Source organism: Brachionichthys hirsutus, chromosome 9 (genome assembly GCF_040956055.1).
Source record: "Brachionichthys hirsutus isolate HB-005 chromosome 9, CSIRO-AGI_Bhir_v1, whole genome shotgun sequence".
In the NCBI taxonomy this organism is placed as follows: Eukaryota; Metazoa; Chordata; class Actinopteri; order Lophiiformes; family Brachionichthyidae; genus Brachionichthys; species Brachionichthys hirsutus.
Window position 1 is genome coordinate 11,450,675 of NC_090905.1, and position 24,673 is coordinate 11,475,347.

At 43.8% G+C, this 24,673-nt stretch overlaps 1 protein-coding gene across 1 annotated transcript; it reads right to left on the reverse strand.

Moving 5' to 3' along the window:
• On the reverse strand, window positions 1-24,132 carry LOC137899211 (cyclin-dependent kinase-like 5). The gene is made up of 19 exons (XM_068743229.1): window positions 24,004-24,132; window positions 22,162-22,379; window positions 21,010-21,044; window positions 10,479-10,524; window positions 10,248-10,384; window positions 10,028-10,148; window positions 9,362-9,421; window positions 8,464-8,554; window positions 8,168-8,357; window positions 6,718-6,798; window positions 5,899-6,065; window positions 4,148-5,189; window positions 3,717-3,818; window positions 3,201-3,306; window positions 2,447-2,570; window positions 2,086-2,191; window positions 1,765-1,887; window positions 530-691; window positions 1-433 (listed from the first exon to the last, which is right to left on the reverse strand). The coding sequence occupies exons 2-19, from the start codon at window positions 22,223-22,225 to the stop codon at window positions 74-76; spliced, it is 3,117 nt and encodes a 1,038-aa protein (XP_068599330.1). The 5' UTR covers window positions 22,226-22,379; window positions 24,004-24,132; the 3' UTR covers window positions 1-73.
• Between the last annotated feature and the right edge of the window lie 541 nt (window positions 24,133-24,673).

Sequence of the window (24,673 nt, forward strand, 5' to 3'; positions counted from 1 at the left end):
CTTTAAAAAAAAAAAAGGAGCGACAGAAACAGAGGAGTCTGAAATGGATCTTGGAGCTGTGGGCCGATGGAGATCACAGAGCCGTCTCTTTCAGGTCATTGAGGTTTGGCACACGAGACCTGGAGGGGCGCCCAAATCCGTGCCCATTCTGGCCTCCCTTGATGCTCATCTGCTCCGGATAGGGGTTCCCCTCCGGGCGGCCCAGGGCGGACGTGTGCCAGCCGGACTCCAGCTGTCCGGGCAGCGGGTAGGCCGCCTGTCGGCCCTTCAGCTGGGGCGTGCTGACCCCTGAGTGACCCCGGTTTTCTGCGAATCCACCTTGAGCAGAGCCTGGATTAGGCAGCGGCTGGTAGCGCATGTCAGACGGCGCCGTCTGGTTGGAGGATGAAGATGAAAGGTGCAGCAGTTTGCGCAGAGACTTCAGCGGCTGACTCTGAGAGGGGGACGCATTACAGATGAACAGCACATCACTCGCACCATCTGAACGCCACACGCTGGCATGACAACGGTGTTTTGGTGCGAGACTTACCGGAGAGTGTGAATCTGAGAGTTTCTCCGGGGGCCAGTCTTTGTCCCTGTCTCGCTCTTGGTCCCGGTCTCTGCTCTTGTCACGGGTCCTGTGGCGGCTGCCCTGGTGACCAGAGGACCTGGTGGACTTCTGGATGGCTGCATCCACCCCGTCGCTGGGAACCTTTTAGACATTGGGTGCAAATATCACTCAGCCTGGTCAAATTCACAGTCTGAGGTGAAATAAACAACAGGCGCTCACCACATGCTCTATCATGAATTATACAGGCATACATTACTCATGGTTTTACATTTGTTATGAGCATAATAGTGCATCTGAAGGTCATAAAACTAAAAGCCCAGAACATGCATGGACTGACCTGAGGAAGGAAAGAGGCAACTCCTTTTGTTTAGGATCGGTTGCTACATGTTCGGTGACATTTACATTTAATCTGTGACGTTTCTAGCACCTTTACATTTTACAATAGTTCCCTGATTGTGTCGTAAACTGCGTTCCCCACTGAGTGCGACTTTGCCTGCCTGATCCCTCCAGACCAGATTGTGTTTATTTGCGCTCTGTAATCAGCTGTAACTTGCATCTCAGTATCAGAATCGGCTGCCACGTATAAATAGAAATGCGAGAGGAAGAAAGACTCTCAAACACCTGTGTCTCGCCGAACCACTGCTGCCGCCGAGGCATCAGTGAGCCAACGTGTGAGAATGCTGAAGCTTTTATATTTAGCGACTCCTTTGTTTTCCTCCCGCGATCTGTGCTCTGCCGTCAAATAAAGGGCTTAGATACGCTTTGAGGGGCAGAGGAGGAATGGAACGGCTCTGCTGCTGAGCCGTAAAGCGAATGCTCTCGTTCATCCTCAGCTCATGACCAAAGACATGCTGTTAGGGGCTGCGGTCAAAACCGGTTCCCACTGATCAGTCAGAGACGACCAACCAGATTCATCCACAACTGGACAAAAGCAAAGACTAACTGAACAGAATTATCCAATATCAATATTGTTTGAAGACAGGTTTAATATACAGCCACATCTTTAACACCGTTTGACTCAGATGTGGATGGATATGACTGGACTATCTTGAGTGATTTGTGCTTTTCTAATAAAAATGATCAAGGAAAGCCACCGAAACAAGCCCCAAATGAAAAAAATAAAGCATTCTTCATTTATTTTGTTAATACATGCACTGTCAGAATGGTGGTGTGGAGTTAGGAGGTGAGTAAGGATAGTGTAAAACATTGTGTACCATGGAGGAGGACACTACAGGGAGGACTCTCACAGAGGAACTATGCTTTATGTTATTCTTTGGGCTAAACAGAGGGAAAAGACATTTCTTGATGGCAGGAGGCCTTCCATCAGGGACTTGCATCTGCAATATAGAGGGACATGACTGGTGGCAAGGGGAACGTGGTACACAGGACAACAAGAAGAAATGGTTTTATATCTCCGTTACGGTGTCAATGAGCTGTTAAACTCTGAAACGCAGAGGAGGAAAAGTATGCAGACAGACAATAAAGGACACATGTATGAAACACTGCATCCACAGAGGGACTTGCATGCATGTTACCATTTGAGGTTTTTTCTTTTTCTTCTTCATTGCTCTGAAGAAGCCCTGCTTCTCCTTTGCTTTGGACGGCTCCGAGGGGTTCAACACAACAGTATCTGGGCCAGTCCTGAAAGTAAAACCGTGCTGTGCATGATGCCCCAAATAAGAATGTGTGACATCTTCATATACTCCTGATTAAAGCTGACACTTTCTATTAAAGCCACCGGGATAGGTGACCTGCACAGGCACTTAGCACGCCAGAGAAATGTTTATATTGGTGCAATGAGAGTATCTGTGTTGTTGTAAAGGATATTTAAGTTAGAGGCGATGCTATTAAATTAAATTAAAAGGTCTCCTGTTGTGTTAAGATGACGGTAATTACCAGGGGTCAAAAACCAGCTGACGTTTGGAGTGGTTCGTCAAACTCGTGCCGTCCCCCGAGTGACCCGAGGCCCGGCCCGGGCCCCTGCTCTCGTGGAAGGAGTTGTCTGGCCGTGGAGAAGGGACTGTTTTTTGGTGCATGGAGAGAAGAAGAAGTAAGAAAATTCTGTTTCGGTTCTATGCAGCATGTTCAAAAGCTCACCGCATAACTATACAAGCTAACATTGTCTAATGTTGACAAGCGAAAGAAAAGACAGCATCTTCAAATCTTTCCTGTACACCGGAGCTACAGATGAAAGTGTTTTTACAGAATATTATTTAGACGGCCTTGTTGTCTCAGCAGACAACAATTCCCATGTAAATAGCAATCCACCAGGTACAGGAACACATGGGCTTTAAAAAGGAGTTTGTCTTTAGGACCAAATCCCTGCAAAACATACATTTTTACCATCAGCCTCAGCTGTTAGCGTTCAAGTGCTAATTCGTAATGCGTATTGTTTTATAAATCAAAATCCTCCTCGTCAAGCGTTTGGAAAATTCTGAAACTCTTCAACCTCAATTTTTGTCTCGGGCTTCAAAATCGAGTTCTGGAATGTATTTGTAATCAGATTTAAAAAAAAATTGTGACCCTAGTGACATGAAGTGGTGCAACCACAATCATCAGTTACGTGGTGCTAGAAAGTGAAATGACTTCTTGGTGTCCAGAGTTGCGGTGAAAGAAAGAGACTAGATGGAGTGAGTGTGACTAAACCGACCTCTGTAGAAGCTGCCCACCCTCCGAGGCATGGATTCACTGTAAATGTTGCGGTTCTCTTTGGACGAGCCCCCATCTTCTGCCTGCTGGTCGTGATACAGGCCAACCTGAGTCACAACAGAAAACCTAGTCATGCAGGAAAGCCCAACGCCAACAGTTTTCCTGCCTCGCTATCTGACCTGTTTTTTTTTTTTATTCACCCAAAAGTGCAGAATGGAGGAGAGACACCAAGATTAAAGAGAGGTCATCGTGATAAAAACAACATCTTTGGAGGCTGTCAATGTACTCCAGGATCAAACTGAAATGCGCTCTGATGACAAGCCTCACTGTACTATCTTAAGCAGTCACATGAAAAGGAAGCAAAGCAAAGAGAGAAAATGAAGAGGCATTGGATGCAAAGAGACAGCAAAAGAGAGAGAGAGCGAGAGCAGTTCATGACAGCAGCATCCACCCACATCCAGTCTACGGAGAGTGCGGATGTGGGCGGGGAATGGTGGGTGCAGGCAGAATGTCAGACCTCGCTTTTTTGCCGCTGCGTGTGAAAAGATGCGGCGTTGTCCCTTGTGGAGTCCCTTATTGGGGGTCTGCTGTGGGAGACCTCAGTGGGTGCCTGTTCGCTCTGTTAATGGACACATGACGAAGCGTGACGTGAGCTCAGCAGTGCAGCGCACACGCACAGACACACCATGCCAAATGTATATATGCAGTATATATAATAGAATTGTATGTTTTACTGTATAAACAGAAGAATATCTGCATTTACTGACTAACGAGAAACCTTTACAGAGCATGATATTTTCAGACGCCACCAGAATAAATCCTGGCCTCGTTCTCGTGGAAACTGAGACAGAGGTAAAGTTATCCAACGCAACCGGGAGTAGGCATTTGGTATGATTAGATCATGTGGGCTTAGGCTTTGCAGGTTTTTGATGCGGGCTGATGACTGACCCTGCTCATGTCTTCCTCTCTGGAGGAGCCCCCAGAGTGGCGAGGCAGCGAGCGGTGCTGCAGCTGTGGGGACAGCAGCTGGAGGCTGCTGGCTCTGGTGGGTATGCCCTGCCCCACCGTCAGCCCCTCGTCTGCCCCGTGCGTCCTCTGGTGGTCTCTGCGTACGTACATGGAGTGACGGTGAGGCCGTTGCTGGGAGGAGAAGGGGCTGGTGTACCCCTGACTGTAAGACAGGGGGTCACGAGGGGCAGACAGAGAATGTCCGTGGCTCCTCTCCACGCCACTTTCCCCAGGCTCTAGCGTGTCCGGTGACTTGGCCTCGTCTGAGGCTTTGTGGCGGAGGGAGGAACGCCTGTAGGACGAGTCCAGGGTGTTGCTCTCCCTATCAGAGCGCATGCTCCCCCTGCCAGCCAGGCCAAGTCCTAGTCTGTCGCCCCGGCGGGCTGCCGGGCTGCTAGGCGCCGTCAGGTCAAGACAGCTTGAGGGGAAATAGCGAGATGTGGGCTCATCAGCATAAAGATGTATATCATTTAAGTTTCCCACTGACTTGGCGTCGCTAAGTGTACCGTAGCTCTTGGACAAGTTCAGGTAGGCAAACTTGGAAGAAGGCGTGGCACCGTGAGAGTCCATGTAGCTGTGTCGACTGTGCTTCTCCCCTGACTGGAGCGTGCTGGTCTTCCCCTCCACGAAAGAGTGTCGGTGTTGCTGAGAACGGAAGTTGGACTTGAGGTACTTGGCTCCAGGGCCGTCGGACACCTTGGATCCCAGGTTCATGTCGAAGTCGCCCTTGCTCTTGGCTTCTCCGGCGCTAAGCAGATGAGGCAGGTTGCTGCTGGTCAGGTCCATATTGCATGACGTGGAGTGGTTGTAGATCTGTGCCTGGTAGTTCTTGGGATGCAAAGTGGGACTGAGGTTGATCGCCGCTGGCAAGTTGCCGTTGAGAAAGCTGTCGTTGCCGGGGTGAAGGTCTTCGTGGCGGGGCAAGCTGGAGCACTCTCTGCTGCTGGAGCGGTGGCCTCCGGAGCTCTTTCCTCCATGGCTCCTGAACAACAGAAAGAAGTCAGATCATCACCAGCGTGCTAGTATGTCAGCTACTTCTCATCATACCTTAGTAACCATCCAAGTTACTAACTACATCAAAGTCTATGCAGAAAACCGATGGCCATGAATCAAGAACTGACAACGGCACTAATAGAGTACATAAAAACACATGAATGAATGGCTTGCACTAGAATAAAGAACCATTTTAAGTCAATTGAAGCGCATTTTAAATACCTAAAGTGGTTAAACATGTCTACAAGGTTATGGTTATTCATTATTCACAGCGAGGCGCTATATATAATCCTCAGAACAGTCAAGGTTCGGCATAAAACCAGGGAGAGGGTTATTTCTGATTTAAATTGTTTCAGGGTTTGGGATCCACAGTCAGGATCAGCTTAGGAAGTAGAAAATAATAATAAAGATTTTTAATGTAATAAAAGTATAAAGGTGATATTTCATATTGGACCCCTTTTTGACTGTGATTTTATAAATGGGAAAATTAATATTTCTTTTTGTATCCAGACAGGTATCTGGATCTGAGTTAGAGTTCAGTAATCCTGCCAACAGCCAGACAGCCAGACAGACGCTGTCAAAAACATAACCTACTCTGCGGAGGTAAAAATGTTGCTTCATTTCCTGCTGCAGATAATGCTCAGCATTAGGAATAAAAACCGACAAACTGACAACTAGCTCTAGCGCTCCCTACTCACCTGCTGGGGGTGGTGTTGTCTCCGTGGTGAGGTTTTCTCTTGGACGAGCGTACAGGTGTGGGTGTGGGTGGGCCGGGACGCTCCACCAGCCGCACGGTCTGGAAGGCGTGGTGGTTGAGGCTCTGCTCTGTGAGAAAGCGCTCTGTGGGGTTCAGCAGTAGCAGGCTCTAACACATAAAACACACAGATGGAGCCCGTGAGTCCTCGAGACACCCCGGTCATCCGGACCTCGCTGGCAAACTGAAACAGTCGTGCTATTTACGTCTCCTCAGCATCATGATAAAAGTCAGAGCGCTGCTGCATGTAAATGCATCTTGTAGTCACCAAACGTGCCAAAACAACAATGTGAACCACGGTTTTTGACATTTTCTTTTTTGTTCCATACACTCAAAATACAACTGAACTGGCAACAAGGGAACTAAGACGACAAACGCTCTTTGCAAAAACCAGGCCGCCTAAGAAAGCCTAAACTCTAATGAGATGCCCGCCTTTGCTGAAGCCAGCCCTGAGATGACATTATGTGAGTCATTATCTAGTGAGAAAAGTGCAAGAGCACCGGCGCAGCCCACATTCTTGACACGGAGCCCCTGTTTACAAGTGCAGACGCAGCAATAACAGCGGCGCTGGAGCGACAATATGAACCAAGAGATGCTGAAGCAGCGAGGTGCACGCATGCAGTCACGATGCAAGCTCCACTGTGATGATGCAATTAGCCGGTGAGGCTTTATGTCATGTCAGCGGAAATGAACTCAAACAATTGAAAAGACACACGAATATATCTACGCAGCTTCGCCAGCGTTGCCAGATGTGCGGCTCTACCTTCAAGAGATCCAGCAGGGCTCCACCAATGATGCCCAGGTACCTCCGCTCCAAGGTCTGGGGGTGGTTCACAGCAGGAAACTAATAATAAGAGACCAAAATAAATAAAGCGGATCACATATGAAAATAGGAACAAATGCCCAAGGGGTAGGTTACTACTATATAGAAAGGGAGTACTGGTGTTTCCACTGCAAGTGATGTCACCAACCTGAACTTCATTACTACACGGATAAAAGGGGGGGTGTACTAACCTTTTGGGGGGGGGGGGGGGGGGGGGGGGGGGGTAATTATCTAAGCTGGTCAACATGATAACGCTTCAGAAATCATGGTTATTTCCTCGTACTTGTTTTCCCCCTGCCCAGCTGTTTTTCTTTTTGCCTAGCTTGCTCATCGGGCCGCGGCAGGCGCGTTTGGCTGTTTTGCTCCCGACACAAAAAATACTTTGGAAGTACCAATATGTCATGCAGAGATTATGACCACACGTAACCCGTTTGTTAGGACACTTCAAGTCCTGATGTTGCATTAAGATTGTTCCATATCGAGTCTCTATCTCAATCTTTCCTTTGGACAGAATTTCTCCTCTCACTGTTGTGAATGTGCTGTTTGCCCCCCCCCCCCAAAAAAAAAACATCCAGAAGCTGTCCTTTTTACATCACACATCTCCATGTGTTGCAGAAGGCACTTCGTAGGTGGTCGGCGTGATTAAAATAAAGATTAACTATTCTGTTATCACTGACTCACAAGTGTTGCCTGTTTTCTTGTTGGTCTCATGTTTTAATATTTGCATGTTTTTTTATTTTATATTTTATATTTTACCTTTCTCCCTTCTCGTGGACATCTCAGCTATTCCTGGCATTCTTTTACTGTGAGAGAACTGTACGGAAACGCTGCAGAGATTCGTTTACTTGGCTGCTAATGGTAGATGAAGCGTTTATTTAATAAGACAGAGATTTTGACATCTGCCTGTCTTACTGAAGAGAGTGCTGCAAAACAGCAACTATTTCATCTTGAATTCGCAAAAGGATTTACTGTCCTTAACGCCACATTGTCCGAAACCGATTCAACAATCTTGGAAAAACGCGGTACATTTATTTTAAAGGCAGCATTAGCAACCATGCTAGGCTCTGCCAGTGAGGTATTCATAGAGGGGCATTTTGAAAACTCATTATTATATCCGGAAGCGTGGGCAGAGGGAAAGGACAGCCCGGACAGTCTGTGAAACGCCAGCCCGCCACCGAAGACTTATCGCTGCCTTCCTTCGCAAGCATAAAAGATACATGATGCACGATGAGTCACTGTGATCCAATCAGTCACAGCAAACTCAGCAGAGAGGAGGAAGAAGAGGAGGAGGCAGAAAGAGACAGGAGAGAAGGATGGATGGAAATGAGCAGCAAAGGCAATGGGGAGATGGGCCAACAGCGTGAGGCGTAGAGAGGATTGGGGGTGTCACCCGCAGCCCGTGGAAGCGAGGGTTGCTATAGAAGAGCTTCATCTGCTCTGGCGGAAGCGGCCCCAACACTTTCTGGATGGTGAAGAGCTGGTCGATCTCACTCTCTCCTGGGAAGAGAGGCTGCCCATCACTCAGCTCCCCTAAGATGCAGCCCACTGACCACATGTCCACCGCCTTGCCGTAAGGAGCCCTAGGACCAGATAAAACCGTGATTAAGGCTCGGGGGTAAGCTTTACACTTACGCTGTCAGTTAATGACTGAGTTCTCAGGCTGGATAATAAAAACGGTGGACGAACCCCAGCAGGAGCTCTGGAGAGCGGTACCATCTCGTGGCCACGTACTCGGTGTAATTGGCATCAGTGCCCTCAGAGAGGTTACGTGCAAAGCCTGGAAACCGACGACAGGAAGCAATACAGTATAATGAGGAACCTGATGTCACGGACACGGTCTCCATAATGAGACAGCAAAACACGATTTTAGCTGCTCCGTGGCTACCTTTTATGAGTCAGTGGTCTAAGTTATAAAAGCAATGTCCTTGAAACATAACTATAAATGTACAAACACAGCAACCGCCACAAGCTAATAGTCAGTCTGATGGAAACAGCTGCAGACAATGAAACGTCCCGATTCATCTCTTTGTGCCAAGAGTTGGACGAGAAAATTCAAATGTAAGAAAGCTTCAGCTGACAAGACAGACAGTTTGCTGCAGCAAGCGTAAAGACAGAGAGAAAGGAAAGAAGCGGAGCAGGTTCGAGGGTCGTATCAATTCTCTTTTCAAACTTGGAGGAAAAAGGTTAATAGTAATCACACTGAGGAAAAAAACAAATAAAATGCTGTGCGATGAATGATAAACGCTCCCAGTGTTAAAAGGGACGATTTGCAGGAAGATTTCTGCCATAATAAATGCTTAACAGAGGTCATGAACACTGAAATACAGCAATCATTTAAGATTTAGGGATTTCCCCACCATACAAAGTCAATGTGCAGCAGGATTATGTGAACCTTCAGATGTTTCCCAACACATTTTAATTAATAAAGATTAGGGGGGAAAAGAACAGCAGTAGCATGAGAAGCAAAGGTGAGGGCTGCACACAAAGCTTTAAGATAACTGGATGAAGCCAGCGCCACGGAGGGGTGGGCTTCATCCAGTTATCTTAAACTCTTACAGTGCGAGCTCTCAATAGAGACGCTCACCGAAGTCACACAGCTTGAGGACGTCGTCAGAGCTGATGAGAAGGTTTTCTGGCTTTATATCTGTGGAGGAAGGAAAAGCACATAAAGCTGGCATCATGACATCACCACTGGGATCACTCCCGTCACCACGTCTTCATCGGCTTCGTTGAAACGGCTGCGATCTTTGCGGTTCACAGACTATTTGCAAAAAAAAAGGAATTCCAAGAAATCAAATTCGAGTCATAATAGTAGAGAGAGATAGAGTGTAAAGCTGCCGTATGGTATATACGCTTGGATATACACCGCAGGGCATTTGGACGCCTGCTTTGTTCCATCACTGTGCCAAAAGCGCACACAGACCATCTGGTTTCTTGCCCTGCTGTCACCAATTTATCCAAAATGCGCACATGTTGTGACCAATAGAGAGGCCAATAGAACACATACCGTAGTAGGAGAACCAATCGAGACACGCTTTACTGAAAGTAAGGGACAGTCAGACACATGCACTCATTCTGTTTTACAGCGAGAAAGAACATTTATCACAGACGGGTACCAAGTGATGCTGCAGAGTTAGACGCTGTCCTCTCTGGACCTGATAGGCTGCTAGCAGCTCAGGACCATATATGGTCAGAGCGTCTCTTCTCTACCTCCCCCTGTCGGTGTCTTTATAACAGAGAGTGATTTTACCCCGATGAACTATGTCGTGTTTGTGGCACCAGTGAATGGCTCTGATTAGCTGGCAGATGTAGCTGCGTGCTTTGTCAGTCGGCACGCCGTTGGGCAATTCCTCGAGCAGCTCCAGCATGTTCTGAAAGCGAAATAAGTAATCAGGTCGACACCGAGAAGAGTGACAGGAGCACACACAAGAAAGTCTCCTAAAAGAGCATGCTGTGGAGTAAAAGCTCACCTTCTCCACATACTCAAAGACGAGGTAGAGCTTTCCTCTCCTGCGAAAGGCCTCCTTCAACTCCACAATGTTCTCCTGCTTGAGGGTGCGGAGCATCTTGAGCTCCCGCAGCGTTGTCTCTTTAACCTCCTCATTTTCTGAATGGCAGAAGGAGACAGCGGGAATAGATGCTCACCGAAGAACTTTAGATGCTTTTAGAATGGTTTGAGAAAAAAGAAACCACTGAATTACCTTCGCTGTCCTTGAATTTCTTAATGGCCACAATTTCATTGGTGTCCTTGCAATAAAAGCACAGAGGAGCCAGTGAGAAATCAATCGCTGAGTTTATAGCTCTTGATCTGAGAGGTCAAACCGCCATCAACGGTACTTGAAAAAGGGAAATTAAAATCCTGCTTTGAAAATGGCTATTTGAGACATTTTGTTTTCTTTCGTTAATAATTGAGTCCTCTTTCTGTACAATATGTGAATTATTTTGGTCAATTAAAAAAAAAAAGAAAATCTAAACACCTTCTTTTCTTGTTCTAATATGAAACTGAATCTTTAAATAAAAACATTTAATAATAATACATTTTATTTATAAGGGGCCTTTCTAGGCACTCAAGGCCGCCGTGCGGAACAGAACAAAGCAAAACACAATAACAATAACAAAGTTATAAAACATAATTTAAACAGCAAAGGAGGATAAATCATTATATTTAAAGCAGTAAGGAGATTAGGTGGGATTGAAATAGTCTCCTCTGTGTTAGGGAAACGTTTAATAGACAGAGTCAAGGAGCAAATAATGAATGAAAAATGAGTCATAGATGGACATGCACCCCATAGCATAGCAGAATGCACCATTTTAAGGTGTCGCTGATCTGGCCGCTGATTTCCAGGACAAAAGGGACAGGCACACTGGGAATGAAAAATACTGCAAGTGGCAAGAAATGATCAACAACACATGGTGTAAACAGAAACACTGAGAACTAACCCCCCCCTTGGGGCATCGCTCGCCATCGCTGCATGTAGTTCCCTGTGAGAGACACCCCCCACCAGCAGCCCCATTTCTCGACATGTCCTAGTTAGACCTGGTATTTCTGCCTGTGGCTCAGAGCTGTGCTCCAGTTTCCCCTCTGTCACACAGCCAAAGGCAGCATCACACCACTCCAACATGGATCACACTGAACACCGAGCCCTCCTCCCAGCACAGAGAAAATGCAAGATGACTCACAGCAGGGTCAACTTCAAGAGCATCACTGTACCGAGCACATGCAAGGTAGCCTGGGTGATGGGAGACGACGCGCTGCTGGTATAAATAAAAAAAAAAAGCCTGCTTGAGTTCTGAATGTTGTTCACTAACAGAGGGAATGAAACCCGATTAGCAACTAGATTGCATCCCAACTAACCGGATCAGAAATCCTGGAAATCTTTTCTACTGTACAACCATCTTAACACTTATGTAACCGTGCACACTGGTGCCTGGCAACCTCACAGTGATACCAAGAAATACTCGTCTACCGTGTACCTCCCAGTAACGGCAACGTGTCATTTTAAATTTCTGTTTTCCACTCCGTATGCTCATGCTGACCTCACAGACATTGATGCGTCTGGTCACTCCCAACAAGAGAGCAAAGGCATTCCCTGATCAGAATCAGGGGCGGATCTGGAATTTAAGGGCCCACGTACCTGGTCCACACAGAAAGGACAGGTGTATGTCCAACATCAAAGCTAATCTTTTATGAAATGTTAAAGTTAGGATTCTCATTCACACCCAGACTTCAATCTCATGGAAACACTGCATGCTTCTGCACAACTCTGCAGGTGCAGCCTCATGTCACATTCAAGTCACTTAAGATTTACTAAGTTAAACACATATAATGAATAAATATAAATATATATATAAAATTCTCATCTAAGTTGCATCATAAGTCCTTATGACTAAAGCCCCGTCTATCATATTTGATTCACTTGGCCTTTCAGGATTTTGGGACTTTTGATGTTTTTATTTTATTTTCAAGATAAATCCATTCTAAGAATTAACTAATGCTAACGTTTGGCCTGATGGTGGCGATAGAGAACAGGTCAAGGTTTCATTATCAAAGGGGTTCATTAATGTATTCAACAAATAAACAAAGTCCCTGACACAAAAACTTGGTCAACAATTTTCTGTAAATCATTTTCTGGCTCAAATATCCCTGGAGTCAGATTACTGTAAACCCAAGGATAAAATGTGTTAGTAATAATTACGGATAACGGGAAGGTTAATACAGAGTAAATTAGGGGCACTCATTAAAGTACACACCGCCTACAGATTGAATTAAACCCTAAAACAAATGACTAGACAGGTATATTGAATGCTGGGATGTAATGTTGTTGTTGTTATGTAGTGCTGTGCCTTATAATATAGTGATCTCTGAAAAAATGACCAGGTGGGCTAACAATCTGTGTTCATAATGACACCAAATATTGTCCCTCCAACATGGGACAATGAGAACTTCAACATTCAGACAGGAAGTGTATGCCCCTCTGTACCTCTGGATCCTGAGAGCACCACATAGACAGTATTCCAATCAAGGCGACCTATTTAATGCTAGATGTGAAAGTCTTTTTTTCCTCTGCTGTCCCAGTTTCCGTTCACTGGGCACAGAAATAACCATTCCCTTCACAGGGGGCGGACAGACTTCATTTCCTCCGCTAAGTGAATGTGGATGTTACCGACAGCCACTCTGCTATTTAAGCAGAACAAATACTGAAGTCTACTGCATCAATGTTATTTTCCATGGCAATAAAAAAGGCACTGGTTACACAACCCTAAAAAAAATAAGGTTCAAGCCATGCCAAAATACAAAGTCATAAAAATAAATAAATAGATGAGCATTTTTAATCACGACAGAACAAACAACAGAATGACAGTGACTCACTGTGATGGCATAATAGATCTAGTCAACACATTAATTACAATTACCTTTTGGAATGTTGTGTGGCATCTCCATTTGCCAACTCAATGCCACAGGCAAAAGCAAAGCAAGCAAGAAGGACTCATTTCCAGCAGACAAGAGACGTCTTCTCAGTAGACAAATAGTTAAAGGGTAAATGAATTGATTGTTTATGATATGGTAAACTGTACCCGTACTATTACGCAACCCAATGAGTGATGGCACAGCAGGTATTGCTTATTTGTTTGGGCCTCTACTATGTCAGAGTAGGAACTATAAAGCGACATGTGACAGGAAGCAAGGGTTCAGATTCTGTAGCTTTATCTTTACAGCAAATATATGACGCATGTTATGATGTAACTTACAGCAGAACTGTAACGACATCTTAACGACAACTAGTGAGCTTGTAAAACTCGACAAAACTCAGTAAGGGAAGAGAGGAAGTTGGTTTTTAATCGTACTTCCTAATGCACGCATTCTCAATGGGGACAGATATTGACTGCAACTGGACCCGTCTAGTACCTGGGCTCTTTCTCTCTGAAGACTCACTGTTGTAAAGCAGCAGAATACAGCCTCACTGTTTTGCTGGAATAAACAGTGACATCCTTGAAGAAGATGTCTAGGATGACAGCGAATGTTGGACAGGATGTCCAACAACCATGTAAAGTGTGGACTCATCCAAACAAAGGGAGCTTTAAGTCAGTCCATGTCAGATGAGCTCAGGTTTCTGGTTGTGGACACATGACTTTCGAAAAACTGCGTGATTTTCCAAAGTCACTTTCTTCCATCACGATACCATCACCTGCTTTGTGTGAACATTTTCACCTGCGGACCGAGCCAATCGGGTGTTTCTGAGCATTTCACGACTGATCCAAGGCTTCTGTTGCCCCGGACGGAACCTTTTTAGAGATGTTTGACTGATGTGAAAGTTAAAATAATCACACATTTACAAACATTTCTTTTAGGATTATACCTGTTTGTGTTTAGGCCAAGAAACAGCAAATATTGACAAACAGACAGGTTGAAACATCTTAATGAGACAGCTTTATGCTTGATAGAAAGTGGGCCTGTTTCCACAGTTCCAGTCTTTGTGCTAAGATAAGCTTTCCGACTGCTTACAATAGCTTTCCGTTCATTTTTAAGGAACATTAGAGACATCTTTATTACGTAAGAAAGCAATATTGATCAGTCAGACTGTTCACTCCACCTGCTTCTACAACATGAAGCGAGCCACTTGCGCTACCTGTACTGCAGGTAAGACAATGCCTTTACCCACGCTGAAGTAACAAATGGGATTATCATTTTAATGCGTGAGTGATATCGGCTAACTGGTAGTCGAGGCGCCCACTGAGTCATTGTCATTGGCACATAAGAAGTGAGAGGAAAGAGCACAAACACTATTCCACGTTGACCTCATTAGCAAAATACTTTAAACACCATTGAGATCGTTGTCGGTGATTTAGCAGGCTGTATCTACTGTGAGCAGCACACCCGCCCGGACTGATTCTACACACTGCGCCCCCATTGGCTGAACATGTTGGCAACGAATGGCTCCGTGTTGGCATTTGTTTTCAGCACTCGGGTTCTGTGATCCTAAAACATGCCAGGAAAATTCTGCTCTGCGCCACGCGGGAGCTGCCAACACCCGTCACCATAGGACGCGCACGTTGTGCATGTGGAGCCCGCTTGGCACGTGCCACATATGTTCTCCCTCGCACGCTATTAATAGGCAATGCGATCATGAGGCATTCAGGAACATTCACCTCCAAAAGCATTCAGCGTAGGTGAATTGATTACTCCAAATTGTCCGTAGTTTTGTGAGTGTGCGCGTGAATGGTTGTCTAGTCTGTGTGTGTGGCCCCGTGCTGGCGACGTGTCCGAGGTGTACCCTGCCTCTCGTCCATAGTAAGCTAGGATAGGCTCCAGCAACACCTGTGACCCACAAAGCGGAAAAGTGGCAAGAAAATGGATGGATGGATGGAATTTATTTACTTGTTTACTCGCAGTCAATTTCACCTCACGTGTCTCAACTAAACCATAAAATATTGATAGATAAATAGATGAGTTTACAGATCTCAATTCCTCTAACATTTTCATCTAATAAATTGAATAAACTTTTGTGGACTGAAATGTACTTTTTAAATTAAATTAAATGCAATGTAAGTATAAACAGTTGCATATCACCTGAATAACAGCGATGCTCACAGCTGTGTTTACGCCTGATGTTTCTGTCAACACAACAGAGGGATCTATATAATGGCATGTGCAGTGTGATGAGCTGTATGTTTATCAAAAATAATCTGCAGACGGACATCGTTTCAGAGCTTTAAGACGACGGATACCGAATCCATACATACACCTGGAATATTTGTGTTCTTATTGATTTTCTTGGAATTTGAAGGAATCCTCATGTCGCGCTGGAGATTTAAATTTGTATTCTTGACCTTCCCCTGATGCAGCTTCCTTTAAGGATACCATTGGCACTTATGTGAACCTGGTAAAGATCCAATCATTAGATGTAGTCAGAACACCTCTGCAGCCTGGGCTGCGGCAAATCTTAATTCTGGGAATCTGAAACAGAGAGAATTCAGTGCTTTGAAACGTGAACGGAATCACTTCAGAGTCCTGATGCTGTCAATGTTTTACCTCTGACTGCTGAAACCCTGAAACCTCCAAGTGAACAGTGTGTGAGCGGTGCGTAGATAAATAGTCACCGCAGCTATGTTTACCCTCCGCACGTACATACCAGTACATGTTAGGGACTGTAAAAAATTAACCCGCAGAGGAAACTTTGAATTAACTTTAAATTAGGACAACTAAATTCTTAGATGAAGGGTGACATTCAGAAATAAACAGGTGTTGAATGGCAGGACTTACAGCAGTCTATCAAAAAAGAAGTAAGAATACAAAAATAAAATGAATCAAATTGCTTCCAGTTTCTTTTTCAGTTATTTCCACAGTATTGTTTCCGCAGATTGTACAGCAGCAACGTTTCATAAACTCAACACTGAACCACTCCTACACCAAGAAACTGTGTACATAAATACAGAAATATCGTTTCCTTTGAAATTTCTACAAAACTTGAAGAACATGATCAGAAGTTTCCAGTTTCATTCTAAAAAATATTTGCTGGATCAACAGAGAGCTGATTATCCAGCCCTGCAATCTGCCATCAGCAAACATGTGTCAACGGCCTCATGGTCAGACTGGAACAAAGGGAGACGAGTGCAGTTAGTTTAAAAAGTATTTTCACTGCGTGGACATTCTTCATTTAGAGGAACAAGAATATGTGTACCAGACTTCATGGCAATCCATTCCAGAGAAATTTCACTTAAAATCTTGTGTTGACTCTCACGATGGGACAGAAGGAAAGTCAGACAATCGACAAAGTCAGCCCGATTTATCTGCAGGGAACTTTAAACGTCCGCGCCAAACGTTAATACATGAGACATTTCAGTCAGGACCAAAGTGTCGGCTCAAAGGACAGACCGAAATCCAGTCAGGCCTCCAGAATTGCTGGACAACAATTCAATGGGATTTTATTTTGAAATACTGAGTTAGCTTTAACAAAATTATTGATCTCATATGAGCATCATATCTTCCTTGATGCTCTACTACAGTAGTATGATTAAATCCAGGGACAAAAGCCTGTTAATTATCTTAAAATAAAAATTAATGGTGTTTCATCACATCCTCAGAGAGGAGAAATGTACCCGGGGCACCCTTGTGGCTTCCGTTGGCAAACACTGCAGCCATCCGGAATCTGTGCAATATTCCTATTAAAGAGTGGGCCAAAGATAATTACTGAAGCCAAGCATATTCATTTGTTAATCCATTTACATGGAAAGGGTATTACTGTAACAAAAGAGGGCAAAACCTACAAGGTGTGTGCCCCCCCCCCACCCCTGCAAACACACCGTAGCAGCATTCTGCAGTGCTAGTCGGCTTTAATCAGATAGCTGTAGCAACTTAGCATACAGCCGTAACACACACGGGATATTCCGCTGCATGCAGTTCGGATTTTTTTTTAAATTGGGACGCTGGCCCAAATACCATTTTTGAGGCTTTGAGGTTTCAGGGAGAATTACCTGTAAATGCTCATAAGCTGAGCACACAGTGCAGAAACGCTGCATCGCCGCGGGCTTGAGACTTAATGGCATCTCTTTATCAGTCTTCTGACTCGTACAGTGCAGCGGATAAAAGGTGTCCTTTCAAAGGCTGATCTGAATGTGTGATTGCCATGGCAATGGAGGGAGACAGTGGTGGTCCTAGAATCTGGAGGATCCCACTTGGGGAAGAATAGAAGTGCATAGAAAGTTTCATCTCTAAAAAGATTTTTTTCAAATGTTAAGCATGTTAAAACAGACCATTAAATATCTTGGTGTGGTATTCATTCGAATATTCTGCAAGGATGCTGCACCCAGTTATATATTGACACATGTAACATACAGTGTGTCTATTATCTTTAACTCCACGTGTCATTTGGCTGCAAATGTGTATACAGGTGGTCCTCACTTAACGGCGGAGTTACGTTCCCAAGACCGAGTCGCTATACTCGGGATAGGCTCCGGCAACACCCGGGACCCGGAAGGCGGATAAAGCGGACATGAAAATGAATCGATGAATGAAAAAATATTCATATTTGCATATGTATAAGCCATTTATACTGCATAAATGCAGTCACAACTTCGCAACCAGTGCATTGTCATTAAATGAGTACGTCTGTATAAAGAGAAAACTCCTGCTGGAAGAAAAATTATATTAATCATCCACTTCACTATTCTGCTTAGTCTATTTAGGTTTCCATAGAGACAAGAAAACACTAATCATTATTTCTAAACTCTTTCTTTGATAAAGCCAGGCTGATCCCTAATGCCCACATGGCTTTTAAATGCATGTTCAGATGTAAACGATATATCAGCCTCTTGTACATTTATAACATTGTGTGCAATTATGCATTGATGGAGGCATACTTGTATGTTCACCCTTTCTATATTGGTCCCCACCTCATTCTTGGCTCTAATTATTCCTGTTAGAAGCATTGTATAAGGCAAATCTGAGGGCGTGTCACTGGTGAAATAAGTAGGTGCTGTAACCGCGAGCAGCTGCAACTAAGCAGCAGCGGTTGTCACACACAAACGCAGCCATGTTCCCCGGCCGACACAATTCCATTCCCACAGACACAGCCCCCATTAAACCCTTAGGAAGCTTACGTTGAAATGTTTGTGTACTCACAAGTGTGTGTGTGTGTTTGACTGTGTGATCCTGTCTCTGTGTAAGCACACACACAATTATGCAGCATGGATCTGTGTGTGTCAGCCCTCGTCGGTTCATTCACAATAATAATGCAATATTTTCCAGGTGGCGCTGGTCCACTCCACATTGATGTGCAGCTACAGGATTCATCTTAACAATGCCTTCCCATGTCAATATTATATTATTATATCAGAACACAAACGAGGCCTAAAGCAGAGCAACAACACGTCAGACATCAAGCGCACCATTACTCTCTGCTCCGTGCAGGAGAAACGATAAACTGCAACAAGATAGGTAGAGAGACATTCAAAATGATCATCAAGTCAAGCATTTACCGGTAAATGTCTTTTCAATTGCATGGTTTTGGCATTGCAGGCCGTAACATAGTATACATCTGCTTTGTGTAAACTTGCTCAGTACTTCATTCCTCTATAAGAGGAATTAACATGGTACAATAGTCTGAGAGCAAGAATGGCTACCGTTTCCTGTTACAATCATCGTTTCTTGTGGGTTGCACGTATTTGAGAGTAGCACATAAATAAATGACAAGAGTAAATCTTGACGTGCAGTATTATTTGGGAATGACTGATCGTTCTGTTCCAGTGTGCAGATGCATGTGGTTCGTGTGGAACTCTCGATCGCTGTGATTTTTACATTCTGTTGTATTACAAAATATTCAAAAGGTGCATAATTATTTATTTATATATATTTTTTAACTTTTCAAGGCAAAATAACGAAGAAATAAGTGTCACATATGGCCCTAACAAGTAAATGTATCATTTTTAGGGGGAATGCTAAGAAAGAGATCCATTTTCTGTTGCTAAAAGCTGCATTTTACTCGTTAGTAACTTGTTGTGTGGTTCTGGGAAGAAGAAGAAGAAGAAGAAGAAGAAGAAGAAGCATGTTTCACCCTGACATTCACTGAAAACAGAGCTGCTGATAATTCTGTTAATAAATCAGAAAGTTGCAAAACAAGTGATAAAGAATGGCTCCTTTTGCATCACACAGAGTAATCTGTGTGGTCATCCGATGTTGCTCAACTGCATATTTTTTTGATGCTCGCAGCTTCAGAAATAGAGGTAATTTGTCAATAAACAATAGCACAACCTATCAATAGTACATATAAATGATCCTATGATTAGCAGCACATATGCACTGGAGCCATACAGACTATTCATTCTGTAATGAAACCCCATTTAAACCAGCAGCAAAGGCCAAAACATCACAGACTACAAATGATGGCATATTTTTGCACAAATAAACACAGTGAAGACATTATTGCAGTGAAAGCAACAGCCTCCATCTGGTGTGTGGACCTAACAGAGGCTTATTGATGTTAGTTCTCTAGCATAAAATGGAGATACTGGCATGGGCAGCTGCAAAGGCCTGGGATCAATCAATCTGAATAGTAAAGCCCGGTAACTACAGGCTGTTATTTTGGCTTAGAGCCCCCCCCCCCACCCCCTATTCTCATTGCTCGGCGTTAAATGTAGTATTTTGTTTTTCTCACGCTTACGCTAACTGGCTCACATCAGGAACCTGGCTAATGGATACATCAGGAGAGGTCCGTTCTGCACTCATCTGAAGGCGGACGCACAGCGATAGCGATGAAAATGAAACCAGGACATTGATGAAGGCTGAGAAACGGTTTGCCTGTTTCCTGCAGAGCTCTGTATGTAGGAGGCAGTTTTGTCTCATTCAAACTGGATTGCCGTCAATCCCTGGCACAACCTCTTCCTTAAATGGACTGAGATGACAAGGTTATTGCTGCTTTTCATAGAGCTCGTTTATTTATTTATTTTTTTGCTGTGGGTTCTCTATTGTTATACTAAAATAATAATTGCTTTAAGAGCCTGTTTTACATGACTTTGGCAGAGTAGCTAAAGAATTCAATGTAACACATTTAAGCAGATCTTTCTCTTTGATTAAATCAGCTGGAGACAAACGTTTTATGATACCGAAGGCATTACGATGATTCAAACAAAATCCATGAAACTAAAATGGACTGAACAGAACCTTAGGTTAACTCTACACGTCAAATGATGTCATTTATTTATGCATTTTCTTGCACATGCATGGTTCAGGAGCTTCTTCAAGATAACCACACTCCAAACCCATCTATAAAGGAGAATGATGAAAAGATGATTAAAGTGTCAGACTCCATGAATATATTCTTACAAATAATGAGTTCAGGAAAACAATATGACTATCTCCATACTTTATTTATTTAATGCTGCTGTTTTTGGCACCTAACACCCCTCCACCCAGTCTTCAAGATTCTCTGACATAATTCATCAGTTTCACAGGGTCATCAGCCACCGTCACCACCAGGGAGAGACGAGAAATAAGGTATTTCATATTTCGGCTCCACTTGACTGCAGCATCAACTGACTGTTGATTTGGCCTTTTCAAGGGTTTTACTGACAAGATGAAAAAAACACGGATATTCACCAGACTCATCCTCCACAGCCGTGATTGAAAGAACACTGTGCTTTCAGTTGGAAAGTGTCTACAGTGAAATCCTCACGACAAGATAAAACCTGGTTCGACAAGACCAATAAGTAAAAAAGAGACCGGGGGGAAACTCTTACCTTGTGTCGGCACTTCAAAACAACACCATAAGCTCCTAAAAAAAAAAAGAGAGAGCGTGTGTTTCAATGAAATCCATCACAGCTATTTTCATGATATATTCAAAGTATTTGTGTATTTTTAAGCATTTGCCCTCAGGTACAAAGACTTCACGCTGACCCAGGTGAAAAACTAAATGAATGCATGAAGTCAGATGAATTGTAATTAACATTTCCAGGACGTTTTATGATAATTACTGAATGAAAATGAGCTCTAGTCACAGTTTGCCACTATCACATGAAGTGATGTTACAAACAGGACTAACAAGTGCTAAAAATGCTGCATTTCTACAACGTGAACAGGGTGTCTTGACACTTCACGTGTGTTGACTTGAATTACGTCTTATTATTTCATTAAAAGGGCGGGTGGCTGAGAATTTAGCACACAAAAGTATTGGCAAGACGCTGTAGATGTGATGTCATCGACCCAGGCAGCCACACGTACACATCCTCTGAGGGTTCAAGAGGAATTCTTGGACTGAGCAGGCATATGACAAACGGCTTCGTGCCCCTTCACAAAAACACATCAATGCTGCTGGAAGTCGTCGACTGACTCCGAGGCTGCCCAGACACATTTACAGTCTCCCAAACACAAAGATTCACACTAAGGGATAAGAAGCTAATATCAGCGCTTGCTCCATTATAAAGGACCAGACTGGCGCTTATTTAATCAGCTGTGATGATGATAAAAAAAATCATATTTCATTTGTTCTGAAAGGCTATGAAAAAGCAACTGGAAGGCAATTAAATTAACTTCTACACACACACACACATAGAATAGTGGATATTGTTTTGGATACTTGCTATAAGATACCCGACCTTCAGTCACCTAAAAGTCATCTTTTCATGGAGCATAAGTGTGTACAGCTGTGATCGTAACGCTAGCGTGTAGCGCCGGAAAGACGATGCACGAGACTAAAATGATTTCCAACAAAGTGACTTGAGCAATGAGAGAAGCCATGAGTAGCATGTTGAGGAAGCTTAAATATTAAACCACTTCATCCCATTGATAATAGCAACAATTAAAACGGAATTCTCAAATCACCTTTTCTTTTCCACAACTTGTACTTTTGACACTGTTACATTCTGCAGGGCCATTAGAAACAGAACTCTCACCTTCACCCACAATTCCAAGGACCTCAAATTTATTCATCACATCACCGAGGTCAGGGATCTTCATGAAATCAAAAGGTATGTTGCGTGAGGTGTAGGGAGCTCAGGAACAGGGCATCCAGCTAGAAGATGGCGTGCGGCGGCCGGCTGTTGGCTCCAGAGGGTTGCGTTCCGGTTGTACGCCATTATGTCCAACGCATTCTCCAGGGGCTTTCTTTGACCTGCACAACAATGACAAACCAAATAACGCAATAACATTTGAAGAAAGGGAATTTGAAGATGTTTTTGCGTACCTGGTTAGTTGTAATATTTAATTTGGGTCGTTTACAAGACTAAAAAAAGATCCGCAAAAACTAAACCAACAGAGGTAGAAGTTTAGAAATAAATATATATACACCGGTATATAAAAAAAACATCTTTAAATACATGCACACCTGCTATATACTCATTAGGTTAGGTTAGGTTCAACTTTATTGTCATTACACATGTACAATTTAACCAGAAGTGCAATTACTAGACAGAAATATACAGGCTAAACAGGATTTACAGTTGTTATGTACACAGATTTGGGGCTGTGAACATTCTATACAGCTACACCTCATCTCCCAAACTCCATACCCCTGGTCAATTACACAGCATCTTCTCAAATATTTGACGTCTCACGTATGACTCAAGATAACCTTGATGATAAATAAAATAAAATCAAAAACTCCCTCCCTCCAGAGGAACCAATGATGTATAAACTGACCTTCAGGTGTCAGATCACTGGAGCCCTATAGGTGCCATATTTCAAACAAAAATTTTAAAGCTACTGCATTCCTTGTTGAATTCCTACCTTACTTGGAGCGAAACGGTCAAACATAATCTCTTGATGCGATCGCGTCCTCTGGTATCAACACACTGTTTACTCCTGCTGAATCGGATTAGACTCCTGATAGCAGGGCTTGCAGTACATAATCCTACTCGCACTCCCAGTGTCCTACAGGTCTGTGGGCACAGGAGCTGCTCATCGGCATGCAAAACCTCAGCACCAAAATAAACTGTATTCCAGAACACTAAGCACAGCTGTGAGGTCTATCACTCCCTTATCTTACTCAGCCGAGCAACTGTAAGTAAACTTGATGGAGACCGATGGCGTTAGAATAAAATGTTTCTGTTCATCCCTTCTCTCCAAACATGAGCGTGCCTCCTCCTAAATTTCACAAGCCTGCAGCCCTATTGTGTTCCGGGGGCACATTTCAGCCAACAGCTCTCTAGGCCCAAAGCTAGAAGGCTAATATGACCAGGAATGCACTGTGCATTGCTGTGGAGCGTATATTTAATCTCCATCAACAGAATGACTCATGCGTGGTAATGGATTTAGAGTCTGTGGAATTCAAACACAGGACCAGTAAACCTCCTCGTGTGATCGTTGCTCTCTTTCCTTTTGCAGAATTGGGGTTTCTGATCATTAGAATTAGACATGGTGGGAGGAATTCAGCAAAATAAATCAAAATAAAATAAATAAATAAGGGATCCAGTTTACAACGTCACTGCCATTGGAGATAATCTGACAGCACGTTTTGAGCTCTACAAAACCAATGCCTGATTATACTGTATGCATGTGTGATTTAATTATCCTGTTTATTCTCGCGTTGGCTACGACTGTCCACAGAATTCCTCTTCTCGATGCAGAGCAGCAATAAATAAATCCAACAAGTCAACACACAATTTATACAACTCGGTACAAAACGTGACAACATTCGCACTTCGCACCCAGCGCAGTGGACTCTGGTTAGTTGCGTTACAGTGAAGTTAATTTAAATTACAGTACATGCAATAAAAATAAATAGCCACAAAACAAACCTCACGTTGCCTTTCTGGAAGCTCGGAAAAAATAAACGTAGAGCTTGGCGTTCGTAGGTTTCTCGCAAAAACATCGGGTACTCACTCAGTCACTGTCTGGGGGGGGTGATGGAGCTGAGCGCAAATGTCCACCCACCAGCGAAGATATTTCCATTGCAGCAGGCATCCACAGTGGCTGCGCCGTGCGTGTGACAAGCTGCAATCCGATCAGCAACAGTTTGAGTGGCGTGACAACGACCAATGACATGTTTTTGAAACATTTATTTTTACTTGAACGCCCCTTCGAGAGAACCAATCACAGAGCCCAACGTCATCAGGGGGGCGGAAACCGTGTTACGTTCTGACGGTGAACATAATTATATGCTTACTAATTTCTCAAATGCTTAATTCCCAATTTTACACTGTGCTTTTCAGTGAGTTAAAACAATTTTATCCAAAAGACATTCCTAATATCGCACGGCAACAGAAACTTTTGCATTGCAAGAGTGCTATATTATTATTATTTCGGTAACAAGGAGAAAAGGACTGATGTTATACGAAGTATAATTGAGTTACTGTCTCTAGAAACCAAAGACCATGTCAGAAACTCAGGAGTGCTGACCTTCAGCAGTCATTTCAAGCCAACAGCCTTCTCCAGAGTTCAGGGATTAATGTCTAAAAAAGACCAGGA